The 16,910-nt window shown below is 34.3% G+C and overlaps 1 protein-coding gene across 8 annotated transcripts in view; it reads right to left on the bottom strand.

The window, feature by feature from the left end:
- The window catches only part of LOC145249754 (uncharacterized), a 71,441-nt gene that overhangs the window by 27,881 nt on the left and 26,650 nt on the right, over positions 1-16,910 (bottom strand). For 7 of the 8 annotated variants that reach the window (XM_080111675.1, XM_080111669.1, XM_080111673.1 and 4 more), the window contains exons 2-4: positions 10,141-10,385; positions 8,158-8,330; positions 122-667 (exon numbers count right to left, since the gene is read on the bottom strand). In XM_080111675.1, coding sequence (XP_079967801.1) covers positions 122-667; positions 8,158-8,330; positions 10,141-10,370 — 949 coding nt within the window. In that variant the 5' untranslated portion in view covers positions 10,371-10,385. Of the gene's footprint in view, positions 1-121; positions 668-8,157; positions 8,331-10,140; positions 10,386-11,923; positions 11,992-16,910 lie in introns of those variants that run through there. The other variant, XM_080111670.1, reaches the window with a different exon arrangement.

Genomic DNA, 16,910 nt, shown 5'->3' with positions numbered 1-16,910 from the left:
AGAGGGTAAGTAAAAAAACATTTACACAAAAGGCACTCCAAAAGTAAGGCCTCCTATTTTAGGGTGAATTCTAGACAAGGACCAACATTCTTTTTTTAAACAACTTAAATATAGAACCTACCTGGACTTATATCTTCTGTAGGTGATGTTGGGTCATATTTATCATCATCATCATCCTCCTCTTTTGGCCGAGGTTGAACAGGTTGTGGGCGGGCTGGGTGTACGACCTTTGGACTTGTCTTGCCATTATCATAAGTGGACACGGCAGTTGGCAAAGACCTTACAACAGGAATGCTATGAGTGCTACTATTACTATCATTACTATTACTACTGCTGCTAGCAGCATAGTCAGACGATGGCGGAGTTGTAGCAGCAGCTGTAGTAGTAGTGACACCTAAACTAGGGTGACCTGGTGGGGGAGGTGGGGGCACATTGTGAGGTTGAAATATAGAGGAAGGCTGAAAGGGATAGTGCTCGGCGGAGGAGGAGGTGGTGGTCTTGTTTGAAGAGGAAAGAGTAGATGTGTAAGGCACTGAATGGGACGTTTTATCAATTGTAGGCTTGTTTGGTTTGATGGTTGTAGTTTCCACAGGGCTGGAATCTGGGCCTGTACAAACCATTGTTGGTAGAGACGGTGTGCTGGAAGTCGCGTTCTGCGTAGTAGTGGCTGGAAGATAAAAAGAAAAGTATTTAAGTAAACATGAAAATTTTTTTTTTTGCATAACACCAAATATAAGTAATATAAACACACTTAATGGAAATCACTCCGGACAAGGCATAAGGCCACTTGATGTAAGGAGCTAACAAGAACAAAAGGTGATTATCGCAAAACAGAGGAGATAGATGCCTATTGACTTTAGTCTTGAGCAAGAAATAGTTGTAAGTAAGTAGGAGGAAAACAGTAAGCAGGAAGAGAGTTCCACAAGTTTACAGTTCTTCGAAAGAAACTATTGGAATGTGAAGCTGTATTACGATGAGATATTAAAACAGCAAATTGATGGAGACCATTAAACGAGTGAAACAAAGAAAGCAGGGACTACATCAGACAATTCTGAACAACACATGCCATAATATTTATTTTTAAAAAAATTAAAAAAGACTGAGACTAGATGTTTTTCTTCCTTTGAGGTCTAAATCTCTCTCCATCCTTTCTGTCCATGCAACACATGTCCTCAACCCTCATTGGTCAGTTTTCACTTCCATGCATCACCAAGTACACTTACCTGATAGACTCTTCTCTTGATCAACAGTGAGTAACAATCATTACTGATTATTCAAGACATCGACATTTATTCGGGCAAAGAAAAATAGCAAGAAATAAACAGATCAAGTGGGTTAGGGTTAGTCACTATTCACGTTGTAAACTTTTTCGTTGCGCAATCTATATATAAAAGCTAAAATGTGTGTGTGTATGTTTGTTTTTTGTGTATGTCCGAGAAAGGCTTTTTTCTAAGAAGGGAGCAGTCGGCTCACTTCTTCCTAAAACTTTTTATATTACGTCTAAATGATAAAATCTATCAGTTAACAACGTGGGTCGCCTGTCTATTTAATTTGCCTGAGTTTGAAAAGCTAAATATTCCACATTTTTCGATCGTCGCGTGTGGATTGGGCTTTTTTGTATAATAATAAAAGCGAAACGAAGCTTAAGATATCGTTCCCGGTGCGATCGCCAGGAACGTCCGAAAGAATCAGCTTTGATCAATGTGGAGTTTCTCCTTATATCAGACAATTGCTATTCAATTTGGACAATCCCCTTTTTATGGGGAGTTGGTTTCCCCCTCAACATCTTTGGGGGGAAAAAAAAAAAAAAAACTAAGAAAGCTGCCCCGCAGTAAATAAAATACTGCCCCACAGTGAAAGTTGACCCCACTAAGTCATTAAGTACGGACACCTGCCAATTCTTAATACTTAAATAAATTCAAACATGTTTTTGTTATTATTCTGTGGTGGCCCAGTGGTTAACATCACGCGTTTTTTTTTTTTTTTTTCCCCCCCACACTTTAATTTCCAACTTCGCGTCAAGAGTTCGGGTTTGATCCTTCATACTTACCTACCAAAACTTTTTTTTCAATCTTAACCCCCCCCCCCGACACAATCACCCGGACAACGATTTTTTATTCTTTTGTTTTGATTTACCCAAAACCACACACACCTCCAAACACCCGGGCAACGCCGGGTACCCCCCACTAGTCTATAATATAAATTTCACCTGTCTATTTACATGTATGTATGTTTGTATGTATGTCTACCTAAAACTTTTGACAGAGGCAATGGATTTCCACAAGATTGGTATCATTTTGAAGCTCAGCCCTTCAGACGTCAAATATCGAAAAATTGGATAAAAACATGAATTCCTTCACCCTCAACTGGGCACTTTTCTACAGGGAGGGGTCGCTTTTTTCGCTGATATTTTCGAAAGTCATCCCCCTCTTTTTGATTGACTAGCCTTAATTTAAACCTTTGCCACTTCCGGTTTGGTGATGGACGCAACAGCAAAGACGGCACTTTTTTCCTCCTATGGGGTCGAGCCTGCCTACCGACAACCACTTTTTTTTTTTTTTTTGCTCAACACACTTCTGAACACCTGGGCAATGCCGGGCACCCAGGCTTGTATTATGAGAAAGATGAGACGTTAACAGTTTTCTATGCCAGCACGTGTTAAACAGCTTTTAGAAATTGATTAATAAACTTATCTCTGACCAGATCTTTAGTTATCAATCTTTCAAGTCGCAACATAAATACCCCTCGACTAACCCAACAGACAGCAAAATCCCATTCCTTCACTGTAAAGATCCCCAGATGCAAGAAAGCCTTCTACTTCAATAGTTTCTTCTCTCAAGCTGTTCGACTTTGGAATTCCCTCCTCCTGGTCTCACCAAAACAGTCACACGTTTTCCTGTTCTGTACACATCTCTTGTACTTACTGGAGAAGATGATTAAGGGGGATGGTAGGGGCTGCTGAGATCTTTTGAACTCTCAAAAGAGAAGACACCTCGAGAGTTGTTTGAGAGGATTTTTGTGGCTTGTGGAGATCGGATCACATTGTAATCAGTCGGAGGAGAGCAAATTGATGCCGAGATAAACTGATCAACCAAATGATAAACAAGGGTCCTTTTTCTGCAACACTTATCTCACACACACATCCAGGGTACAACTGATTTATACTAGGGTTTCGACAAATTTTCAATGTCCATTTTCAAAGTTTTTCAAGGTCTTCTCTGGACAAAATTCAAGTTTTCAAAACAATTTGATATATAAACAAAATAAACTGAAAAACTTAACAGAAAAAGTCAATTTCATTTATCTCTTTATTTAGTAGGTTTAAAGGTCAGTCATTTACATAAAATTCTCTAACGCACAAAAAAACTGAGCAACTATTTACAGCTTTCGTTCATTTTGTGTTTAGTGCCTTACACGATTTCAAGGCACTTTCACCCATTTTGTTCATAACAAATGTCTTTTTATTTCCTGACCCACTTATATTTAACCAACTAAGCATGATTAAACGTTATTTCCCATTGTAGGTTGGTCTACGCTGTTTGCTTTACTTTTAAATTTTGAATTTCCGGTATTGTAGATACAAGAGTTATGTCCCTTTATCACAAAATTATCAATGGATGGATATGGTCTTTACATTGTCATCTGCTAAGTAAAATGTGATTCAACACACTCATTGAATCTTAACCTTCCAAATTTTTTATAAATGCATCTCAAGTCTAAACGCTCTAATTCCTTACATCTAAATGCCCAGGTCACACTTAAATAAGCTTTAAACCAGAAAGATTTTTTTTTCTTAATGATGAATCACCACTTATCACAGCCAAAAAACTACTCGAGGATAAAGGTTAATGAGAGAAAGATTGTCAGTTGAAAATGATAAATGCAATCAACTAAATTTGGTTTAAGAAAATGGCTTGGCAAGTATTTAACATTACCCTTGAAAACAACCATGTTGAAGTCTGCAAAGAAGCAGTCCATTGGCAATGTGTTGCTTAAATGAGAAAATCTTGGCGAGAAAAAAAAAAACTAATGTTCTTGGAAATTTTGACTGGTTTTAGCTACACGGAGGAAGAAAGAAAAGTTCTTTGCAGTGGTGTTAGTAAGATGAGTTTTTGTTGTGAATGTTTTACAGGAAGGAAGCAGAGAGTATTTAGTGTTAATTGGAGGGCAGATGCAATTTTCTCATTTCAGCTCTCCTGTCTTCATCTATTGCTTGCATCAGTGTTGAATGTGTTGCTATGGAAACAAAGTATAATTTACAGATGAATCGACACGATATATGCAAATTAACGTAAAAATTAATTATATATTCTTCTAATGTGTTATATGACCAACTGACCTCATACGATGGGTACGTTTTGAAAGTTTTTTGGTTTTTTTTAGTGAACTATGATTGCATAATATTAAACGATAGTTTTGTCCTGCATTAGTGAAGTCTAGTCACAAGGAAAAATCTAAGATTAAAAGCAACGCTGGGTTAAGCAGAGAAAAAGATTTCAGATTTTTACCTTTTTCTAAACTAGTTCCATGAAGGTTCAAGATTCGAGTCTACCCTACCAGCCTAAAGATGGCAAGGACAGCTGGATTCATACTTTACCCACAAACTATTAGACTGACTTTATAATCAATTTCAAACTTACAATATCTGATATTGTACTATAAAGGTGGGCAAGTTCTTTGATCTCAGACCGTAATAAAACATCTCCGGTCGGCCTCTTGTTATTCACAACTGAAGTTTTGCATGGTTTACTTGTAAGTTGTTGCTCAGTGGATAGTGATGTCTGCTTTTCCCTCAGTTAAAAGTTAACAGCACGTCATCATCTGAGGGCTTAGCAATGCTTTTAAAGTTTGTTTTTTTTCCTTTTCTTTTCTAGCATACATAATATTCTGCAGCTCTCCCTTCACGGGAGGGGGGAAGCAACTAATTCAAGCACAACTGCTCTCTTCCACAATTGAGCCAAAAAAGATTTGATCAGTTGATCAATTGTATGTCACTGGCAACTTCCTATCTATGACGTAACATCTTGAACACATCAGTCTAATTCTAATCTTAATTTAGGATAGAATTTCTACTTATGTAGAAAATAGTTTTTTGGTTTTACCAATGTTGCTATATTTCCAAATTTTTTCCATCTTAGTATTGACCCAGTTCACCGTGCTTAACTGGAGATTTGAACGTGATATATATATATGTATATATATGCCTATGTGTATAATTTATTGATTTCAAAAAAAGAAAAAAGTTAAAATATTCTGGCAAAAACTGCAAATAAATTACAAAATCATCGATTGCAATAAAATCTGAATATTTAATAAAATAAATTACCATGTTGTCAAAACCAGCTGGCAAACAGTAACACCTGCGAATAATTTAATTAGCAATTTTATATATCAAATTATTTAATTTATTATTTATACAACAAACCTACTGTTGCACAATCTTTGTTTTTTTTTTGTTGTTTTACTTTCTTTTTTTGCTATATTTCTAAATGGTTCTCATCTTAGCAGTGACCTAGTTCATTTTGCTTAACTTTGGAGATTTGGCATTTGAACTGCATGATATTGTATATATAATTTATTGATAAAAAAAATAAAGTTAAACTTTCAGGCAGCAATTGTAAATAAATTACAAAACCATTGAGTGTAATAAAATCTCGGAATATTTAATAAGATAGTTAATAACATGTTGTCAAAACCAGTTGGCAAAACAGTAACACCTGTGAATGAACAAAGTGAATTAATAAAACTGATCACTCCTTCTTCTCCCCACTCTTGGTCATGTAAGAGAAAGATTTAATCAGTTTATTAGTTACATGTCACTTGCAATTTTCTGTCTATAACTGGCAATCCTCATCAACCATAAAACGCTTTTGATAATGACAGATGTCAAGGTTGTTTTTTTAAAAAGTCACATTCTAAAACCAAAGCACTATAAGTCTCCAAAAGACCATTTTATATAGTTTCATACGCTTTAATAAACAGTAATCTACATGATATAGTTGAAGAGTTTTGAGCAAATAAAGTGATGACAATCTTAACGCTATAAAAACAGTGATATTTCGTTAAATTTTTATGAACCTCTGTTTCTTTAAAGGATCGGTACCATGTTTGAGGAATTTCGCCATGAAATTGGAAAAACAGAAAAAAAAAAAAAAACAATTTTACTTTTAGTCAGGGTATGAAATAAACTGATCAATTTTTTTTTTTTTGTTATCTTAAAAAACAGACTTCAACATGACAGCATGTCATACAGCAGCAGTCTCTTCCGTTTGCTTTTCAGCTGACTAAAATGTGGTCATCTTCAAGTCCAATATAAACAAATTCTTAAGTAATCCAATTTACTAAATTTCAATTGCTAATGATTACTACGATATTGTCCCATTGACTACTGTACACTCATTAACTCATCTTCGAGTGGCCTTCGGATGTTGGTGACTCCTTTGTAAAGAAAAAAAATTAATTAATGTTTATTAAATCTGGCTCATTCAAGAAATATGGGTTTTCAAATATACTCAACATTTGAACTTTAATCGTAATAAATAACTGTCTTGCTACCAATTTAATAAGACTACTTTTATTAAGCAATTATGTGTGAACACCCTTAAAAAAAATATAAAATAAAATTTAGAGTAGTGGGAGGATCAGTTTTGCATATAAAGTTAACGTATAATGAACCCTTATTTCCTCAGCATTCTCGCTATTTAGAGCAGTTAGTACTCCAAATTCTTTCAATATTTTTCAATTTGAAAACTTAATATAAAAACATTCCCCTACCACTAAATATAAGTCCAAGCCCACCTCTTAAAAGTGCCTTCATTTGAACGTGTCATACCATTAACCTTAAATCCGAGTGACAAGCTCCCACCCCAAACTCCTCAGATGTAGATGCTAATAGTGGGACCTCAACAACATGCACACATGTATGTGTTACAAAAAAATCAAATACACAATGTATATATTAAAATGTTTTTGTGCTTTTATTATGCGTGTCTGTATTGCTTTCACTATGCATACAAGATGTAGACCAGTACATGTGCCTTCAGTAATCGTCAATGCTAGAGTTGATATGGCCAAAATAAAATGGAAAAGGAAAACCAAAGCACAAACATTGGGGGGGGGGGGTCAGCAATTGTCAAAGGATAGCATAGACACGTACGTTTATATTTAAAAAAAAAAAAAAAAAAAAAAAAAATCCAAAACATTGCACAACATCTTACATTAAAAACAAAGTGCAACTTAACTATAGTGTGTTGTCTGACCTAATCATGTATTCCCGAACCAAGGCATATCAGAGAAAAACATGGCTTTGGAATGTTTACTATAAACACACACACACATCAGCGAAACACTGCAAGAATAATATACACGATGAGCATGGTCGTCATAATAAAGTAAATGCTTAGCGAATATAAACTTAATCAGAACCTGAAAATCTTTACCTTACAATAAGTGTATGTTGGACTCGGGTAAAGTAAGATTTTCTGCTGCAGGTTAATACATAACTTTCTTTTTCAATTAATAGATCCTATTTACTTATCTCTCTACAAAAAAGGGTATAGTTAGAAATAAGAGCAGTTATGACAAAAATAAAATTGTCTTAGATAAATAGAATCTCTTTTCTGACTAAGGATAGCACAGATATTACACTTTGATCCTAGTCTGAAGACTAAGAATATTGGGTGCTTATCAAATTTCACCCCAATATTAAAAACTGCAAAAATAAACAAAATGGCACAAAAATTTTAGTTTGAAATAGGTAATACACCAAAAATTATGCAAATTCAAACATTTTTTTTAGAAACAAGAAAAAACATTTTAATGGCAAATGTTTCATCCATCATTTTCTGCTTAGATTAAGGTCAACAACCAAACTTAAATTCAGTCATAATAATACGAGATAGAAGTAATTTACCAATCAAATTTTATTTTATAAAGAAATAAATACTGGATAAATTTGGGTAAATTTTGGAAGTATTTTTCTTTTTTAAAATCTAACAAATACATAAAGTGCTTTGTGCAATTATAATTTGTTAATATTGGGTAAAAACTGGATAATTGCTGAATGTTGTAGTTGGCTTTCTAATAATTGAACCAAAAGTACTGCATATCTTCTAATGTACACAATATCTACGAAACACACAACAAAGCACCACTTACGTAAAAGACCTTGAAGTTTCTTGAATCGTTCCAGAAAGCTTCCATCATTGGCAAACATATCTCTACTTGTTGATACCAAAGGAACAATCGGAGATGGGGTTGAACTCTGGCCTTCAGATTTAAATTTTTTGGCATCTGTTCCCTTACGGATATTCAAGTGTCGCTTTCCAAATCTGCAAGGGAAGAGTTTTTGAAGTTTTGAATATGGAATCTTCAGAGAACAAAGAAATATGGATGATGTAAAAAGAGTTGTGTTTGAAGGCTATATCAATGCAGTCCATGGGAAACACAGGAAACGAGTTAGTATAGAAAAGAATGACAATATTAGAAGGAATTTTCAATAATTTTCAATTATATTACATTTATTTTGCTGGCTATACTCTTTTAAATATACATTATTTTATAAATAAATATATAGGTTGTTTGCATTGCAACAGAGAAAGCTAATATGCTTGCCCGTCAGTTTGCCTCAAAATCTACTTTGGGACCCAGCAAACCACTCCCTCTGATTTTCCTATGTGGACAGAAACCACACTAGATGATCCGTAAATTACCCCTTCTCAAGTACATGATATTATAAAAAACCTAGACACTGCGAAAGTATGTGGACCAGATCTCATCCCGGCTGTACTATTTAAAAAATGGTCTGCTGAGGTTGCTCCAGTTCTCTCCAAACTTTTCAACAAATGCTCTAACGAATCTTACTTCCTTTACTGTTGGAAAACTGCTTCTGTGGTACCAGTTTACAAGAATTCTGGTGAAAGAACTGACCCATTAAATTATAACCTCATTAGCCTCCTCCATCTTTTCGACAAAATATTTGAGTCCATAATTAATCAAGCTCTAGTTCATTACCTTACATTTGCTAAACTTCTGCCCGACCATCAATATGGATTTAGGCAAGCCCGTTCAACTGCAGATATACTAAATGTATCTTTGGATGTATATACCATGCACTGGATAGGGGGGGGGGGTAAGTATATATATATATATAAATAGATATATCTAAGGCTTTTGACAGGGTATAGCACGATGGTCTTATGACAATCAGATCCTATTACTGAACAAATAATTAGCATAATCAAATCCTTAAGAGTAAAATCCGGTTGTCCTCGACGGTTGTACATCTAAACAATATGATGTAAATGCGGGAGTGCCTCAGGGGAGGGGAGGGGGTCGATCCTTGGAGCTTTATTATTCCTAATATTCATAAATGACCTCCCTGATAAAATAGTCTCCGAGATGGGTATATATGCTGATGACACCACGCTCTATAACAAGCACAGAGGAAAAAACAAATGAACATATATCCAAGGCAATGGTGGAAACTCTAGAGGATGAACTCCAGTTTGCAGTGGAATGGGGTCAAAATTGGATGGTTACGCTCAATGCTGCCAAGACTAAGTTTGTTTCCTTTAATAATTACAAGAAACTTTCTCAACCAGCAAAAGCTATGGCTAAAGATACATTACCTGGAAGTACTTCGTTCAAACTCTTCGGCCTAACGTTCACAGGGAACATGAGTTGGAACAGATACATCGAGAGCATTGCCAAGGCTGCTGCGAAGAAGGTGGGCTCTCTCTACCATGCTAGAAAGTTACTTATGCCTGAAAGTATCCTGTACTTCTACAATGCCGCCATTCGCCCATGTATGGAGTATTGTTGTATATCTTAATCAAATTGTGAACAAACAAACAGACAGGAATACGAATTTATATATATATATATATATTATATATATATATATACACACACACACACACACTGCATATGTACAGGTGATATCAGTCTCAAGGTTAACTAATTTGCATATTAGTTTTCAAAAATAGCATTTTATTAATTTATTAAATTTTAATTCAACAAATCATTTAGGTTTACAGAGATGGAATGCGGAAGAGTATGTGTAGCTTACTTGCTATATACTTTCATAACTTACCAATAAAAATACACATAAACAAAACAAAAAGGGTAAAAAACACTCACATTTTTGCCCGGAATATATCCGTTTCTGAATTACTCGCCATTGCTTCAGACGAAGATTGTCCGGACGAATTCTTGGAGGGTGCTGATGTCTTCATATCTTCTTCGAGTTTTTGTTGGATTTTCCGTTTCTTCTCTTCAATCACTTGTTCCAACTTAGACATTTGCTTCATTCTTTCTCGGAAACTGGTGCCATAATAATTGGCACTCGGGCTATTGGTTAGACGAGACATAGTCGAGATTTAAGGCTACGAAAGAGAAAAAAAAAAGTTCAAAAATTAATATCTTCATTTACTATAAAGAAAATGAATGATGAAAAATAAAACAAAATGGTTGTGGACCGAGCCTGGCCTTAAAACTTTAGAGGTCAGAATCATAGTTGCATATTTGGCCACCGACAAAAATATATCGTCGTATATTAGTGTACACTATCCATCAAGTGATGCAGAGTTAAAAAGGACTCACACATACATATTAAAGTGACCTTGTCTGTCTGTGTGAGGAACGATCTCTACCAAACTGCTCTGTAAATTTTTGGTCTACATATTTGAAATGTGATCTGTTGGGGATTTGCACCCGTGGAAGAAATTCAATTTTGTTTTTAATCAACAAAAATAGCTGCTAAGGTGTTAAAATTGAAAAAAAAAAAAAAAAAATTGGAATCTGGCAGGCATAAGTCGACTTAAAATGCTCTTTATGCATGCACATCTTATACCTTTAAGAAGGTTACTTTTTAAGATTTTATATGCGTATGGACTTAGCTCAGACAGTAACTAATAAGGCTGGAGATTACAGGTTTTGGTTTCAATTCTAGCTGATGGCGCCTATGTTTTTTTTTTTTTTTTACTTTTGAAATCACTATTATATATTAGGTGCAATAATAATCACTAGAGTATTAGCTCTATAATAATAAATATGAAATCTACATAAATTTGAATATATAATATTTAAGCATATTTTATGTCTGAGCCACGATGGGCAACCATTACTAAATATTGGGTACAATATAACTTGTTGACTTAGAATGGTCATTTTATGCCAAATTGATAATACAGGTGAATTTGTGCTTTTTTTTTTTTTTTTTGCATCAAATACTAATTCCATTAATCCCTGTAAATCTGTCCAAACAGATACCATAATACTTAGTTTGCTGCACCTTATCACAAAGGTTCATACAAAATTGCAGCCGCATCTGCTCAGTAGTTTCCAAGAAAAAGTGGAACAGACAGACAACTTAAGAGAAATATTATATATTTTTGATTATTTTAGTATCTTTTTGTAAACTACTCAAAACTTTTTTTAGGCTATATACTAAATTTTTAGATTTGTATGGCTAAGTTTCTTTCCTCTCATCTATTTTGCCTGCCTTGGTACCAAAAGTTAAGCATTTTTCTATGAATTTTTATTCCTATATAATTTATATGCTAATTGACATATCACAGAATAGATCTTAAATTATTATTATTATATTTACTTATAGTATAAATAGTAACTGGATTGTGTTTACATTTTGTTATTGAAGAATTGTTCTTTTCCGCTAGAGAACCATTTAGGTAACAGCTATCCTGTTTTTAAATTTACAAAACAGCTATAATGGTAAACAGCTGATGTTCTCAGTTTTCTATTTAACAATTCAAAGTTAATTTAAACTGCATTTTTTTTTTTTTATTATTATTCTATTTTAGTATCTTTTTGTAGAATACTCAAGACTTTAGACTATATATATATATACATAAGTTTTTCAACTCTTAAAACTATATGGAGAAAAAAAAACACTTAGTCCTACCTAAGTTTTAGAAAATCGCTTTGCTTGTCAGTCTCATGCAGTCATTGTAGCAAAAAGATTTTTAGTTAGCATTAAAGCAAATAACAACAGCTGTTAAAGACGTTATGGATAGGAAAAAAAAAAGAACAAAAAGGAAAAACATGTATAGATCAATAATAATAAAAAGAAAGAAAACAAAAACATTTAGTACTAGAATGAGGGCGCCAGGTATGGGGTGGGGGGCTTCCTGTCAAGTGTTTTGTATTGGCTAACGAATACACACACATTGCTTTTTTTTATTATTATTAATTCAATGATTTAAATTTTCTTTATTAAAAAACAATTTTCAATTCACATGCTGAACAAAGAAATCCAGTTCACTCTAAAACAGAAATGTTATAAATCAAACCTACAAAACATACTGCAATCCTTTACAAACACACCTGCAACTTTCATAATATTTATTGTAATTTTGTGATTTAACAGTTTGAAATTGTAGTTTTTATTATTTTAGATGGATAAACATGTTCCATTCATTGCGAAAAATAGTGAAAGTTTCTTCATTGCAAACTAGCAGGGCTACCCACCATTGCCCAGTGATCAATAATTTAACTTCTATCCCACTCTCTTTCCCTCCTTCTTTGGCAAACCCATTCTTCTCACTCAACCCACACATAACTAGAGTTGGTATTAGGGAAAAACAACATCAAAAGCAGTTCAATTTCAATTAAAAAAAAAAAAAAAAAATCACAACAGATTCATTGTCAAATATTTTGATAAGCTGTTACATTAATGCCACGTCACAGTGAATAAGATGATTAAGTTTGAAAATTTATTTTATGATTTTTATTTTTTGGATTTTGAGATGCGTTTTGGAATTGTAATATGTGGCTTTGTTAGTCGGATCGAACAAGAATTTTTCAATGTAAAATTACTTTTTCTATCACTGAACGGACAGATTCAATGAACGGGTCTTTTTCACCGTGCTCAACTGACAATTAAGTTTGAAAATATCATTTTTGTAGGTCTGTCACATTTTAATTTGAAAAAAAATTTTTGTTGATCTATGCAAGTAAGTTTGAAATCGCATTTTTACATTTTGGCAAAAAAAAGTTAGGTGCTTATGTCAACGGATCATTAAATCCAAGGGAGATAACCAGCATAGACATAGAAAATAAGCATATTTTGCAAGATATAATTTGGGACGCTGAAATAATCAGTAGAACAATAAAAGAATGTTAAATAAAATAAAAAATTAAAAAATGATGACATGATTATTGTAGCCAAATTCTGGAAATGCTGAAGCAGTTTACGAAAAGGAAACAAATTAGCAAAGTAAATTTCCGCAGCCTGCTAAGATTCAGTACTGTATGTGGATGACAATTATTATATATCTTTGGGTTGAGCACTTTGTAAATATATTTTCACCCAACGTGTATTTAAGCTATTAAGCGAATCCCACCATTAATTTGTTTGTAAACAAACTGATGGTTAGAGCACTGTTGCGACGGGTGGATGTGGATTTAAAAACACACTCAAAGCTTCTGGGTTTGACCTTTACTCCTGATCTGAAATGGAACACGTACATCAAGTCTGTTGCCAAGGTCGCTGGAAAGATGGTGGGATCCTTCTACCGCTCCAGAAGATATTTCACTACTGATGCAATTCTCTATCTACATAAAAGCCAAGTACGTCCAAGGATGGAATACTGTTGCCATGTCTGGGCAGGAGCTACTCAAAACAGTCTATCCTGCCTCGACAGAGTACAAAATAGACTTCGTGGCTTAGTGGAGGATGCCCTTTTCTCTACCCTGCAACCTCTCTCCCACAGAAGAGACGTTGCGAGCCTATCCTTGTTTTATCGTTATTTCCATGGCAGGTGCTCATCTGAACTCCAATCTCTGGTCCCCCCCCTCGCCAATCTTTCACAAAAAACACCTGTCTAGCTGAATCCACTGTGAAAAATTTCCTCCACTCTATATCTGTGCCTAAATCAAAACGCGGATTCCATGAACAAAGCTTCTTTCTTAGAACTGCGTGCCTGTGGAACTGTTCCGTCTGCCTGCTTCCCTCCGGACTACAACTTGGATGTGTTCAAGTCCAAATTTACCGAACTTCCATTACTAAATTGTCCAATTTCTATTGTACACTCTTTAACCTTTATCCTCGAGTGGCCTCTTGGCCTTGATTAGTGGCGATGCCTATGTAAAAAAAAAAAAAAAAAAAAATTATATATATATATACACACACATACACACATGCCAGATTAAAGGTATTCAAGATTGATAACTAATAAATTTAACAAGGTTTATATATATATATATATATATATATATATATATATATATAGAGGAGTCACCACTTATCAAGGCCCAGAGGCCACTTGAGGATAAGGGTTACTGAGTGTACAGTAGTCAATGGGTTGGTTGGTTGGTTGTTTTTTGTTTTACGGCATATCAACCCTTTTCGGGTTATTTAATGCCGAATCCAAAGATTTTGAAGAAAAAATTTTTTAATAGAATATATTTGTTGTTTTCACGTCAGTTTCTATTTAACCCATAGTTGGGACCCTAACAGGTACTACCACTCCGGGTCAGAGTGGACCTGGGAGCAATGGTAATTAAAGGGTGGCTCCACACTCCCCAAAGCCCACCAGCTGGGGCCTCACCACTGGATATATTTTAAGGTCATATCCAAGGCCCCCATTGAGGGACTTTTACCCTCTGCAGGGGGGCAGTCGGCATATTCTAATGCCCCACCGACAGGGCCAGTAGTCAATGGGATAATATAGTAATCATTAGTAGTGGAAATTTGGTAAATTGGATTACTTAAGAGGATGGCTCATCAAGAATTTGTTTATGTTGAACTTGACGACAACCAAATTGTAGTCAGACGGAAAACAGGCAAACAGAAGAGAGTTCCACAGGCGTGCAGTTCTAAGAAAGAAGCTTTGTTCATGAAATCCATGTTTTGGTTTAGGCACAGATAAAGAGTGAGGGGAATTATTGATAGTGGTTTCAGCCAGTGGTTTCAGCTAGATGAGTGTTTTTCATAAAAGTTTGGTTATTAAAGTGCTCAATAAAAGAGGAAGACATTTTTATGAATATAAACAAATTTACATGGTCGTGACACTGGATATGCTAACGTTTCGGACAAATGGTCAGTTAAAACCAGAAGCCCTCATCAGGCGACTTACTAAATAGTTGCTTTCCACAGAAGAAACCAGTTCTCAAATGAAAAAAAAAAAAAAAAAAAAAAAAAAAAAAAAACATACGAACGAAAGTGCTATGGTATTAAAGTAAAACTCAAAGATTTCTTGTAAAACATTCGAACATGTTTTACGTGTAGATGTGTGTGAAAAATGCGATTAATGTTTTATGAGGTGACTCATGTCCACAGCAGCAAGACCTGCAATGGGGGAGTGGCACACGTCTTTTCTGTGTACAAATGGGCCAGAAATGATGACTTTCATCTATACAAATTAAGATTGATGGGAATGACATCCAATACATCATTATGACAGAAGGGAAATTCATGTTTTTTAGAAATAACAGTAAAAAAAAAAAAATTAAAAAAAAAAAACGATTTCGATTGCAATAACTATGAAACATGATACCAAATGGATTAAAAGCATCAGAAAAACAATTTTAATTAAAAACAAAAACATATTTTCTCCTTTTACGAATTAGTATGCGACATCTCATTAGTTGCTCGTTAAAATGTCAACATTTTCTCGACTTTAATAATTGCTTGACAAAAAGAAAAAAAAACAGGGAATGAAAAGAAATGGTAAAACAAAATCAAAATTATTTTAAAATCTAGCTATAAACTATCTGGCATTGTCTGGGTTTTAGTTTGGTTGTTCTACGACCCGTTAATCTTTTTTGGCTTATTTAATGCCGAATCTGGTCTTTTGATAAACGTTTTTGTTTTAAGTTCTTTACGTCTTCAAGTAACCAACTGACTGAGCCAACATTTTCCACAATATCTGCAGAACGGGGACGGAGGGGGAAGTTATTATTATTAGTTATTAGCAATTATTAGTTAATAATTATTATAAGTTATTAATAGTGATGGGATGATTCCAATACCTTTTCTCGATTCCAATACAATTACAGATTCTGATTTTTTATAAATCTTTAAATGTTTAACAAGAGTTTTTATTTATTGCTTATTACCATAAAAACGCATTGTAAATGTGCATATATTTTCTCAAACATAAATATACACTTGCGGGTGGTGATCTACAGATCTTAATTTTAATTCAAAATCAATAAATGTTATTTTATCATTACTACCAGCAGTGGAAAATTTTGTGTTAAACAAAATCAAATTAGAAAGGAAATTAAAAGAATCGTTTTTGGCATCAGAAAATGGGCACAAATTTGTCCAATTCAGATACTAACAAAAGCACTGATTTTCCCTGATTCCAATTAATCGTCCAACACTAGTTATTAGTAGGGTTTTGAATAAAGATATTAATTGCTGAGAGTAGGCTCATGTGGGTTTTATATGATAGGGTTTGACGTGACCAGCCGATTGATCAGCTTAGGCCTCTTGAACCACTTGTCGAACCATGGTAACGGTCAAAGTAGAGTGTTGGCGTGCGTATTAGGGTAGGTCGATTTTGGAACCCCAGTGAGGCAATGGTGATGATAGTTAGGGGTTTGACAGAGAAAGGACCTACACAAAATATTTTTTTCAAAATCGTTATCTTCGCTTGAGGAAATGACTTTAAAAGTTGAAATCCTTCCTTTGTCGGAGGACCCAAAAATATGGCTGTTAGTAAAAAATACTTTAAATGTGTACGCAGGATAGTGACAGCAAGTCATGCATTGGTTAAACAAATCTTGTACATTCTCCCTACCTGTATCGTGATTTTCTTGAATGTTTGACTCAAGACAAAGAGGAAGAGAAAATAAAGCAGAAAAAGAGAAAGAAAATTTTTTTTTTAAAAACCAAAAAAGTCACTGGATACTTTGTCTAGAGAACAAAAAATGTCCTACCT

This window comes from Euprymna scolopes, chromosome 28, assembly GCF_053919585.1.
Source record: "Euprymna scolopes isolate OS-2025 chromosome 28, ASM5391958v1, whole genome shotgun sequence".
Taxonomy (NCBI): Eukaryota; Metazoa; Mollusca; class Cephalopoda; order Sepiida; family Sepiolidae; genus Euprymna; species Euprymna scolopes.
This window is presented reverse-complemented; position numbering and strand designations above follow the sequence as displayed.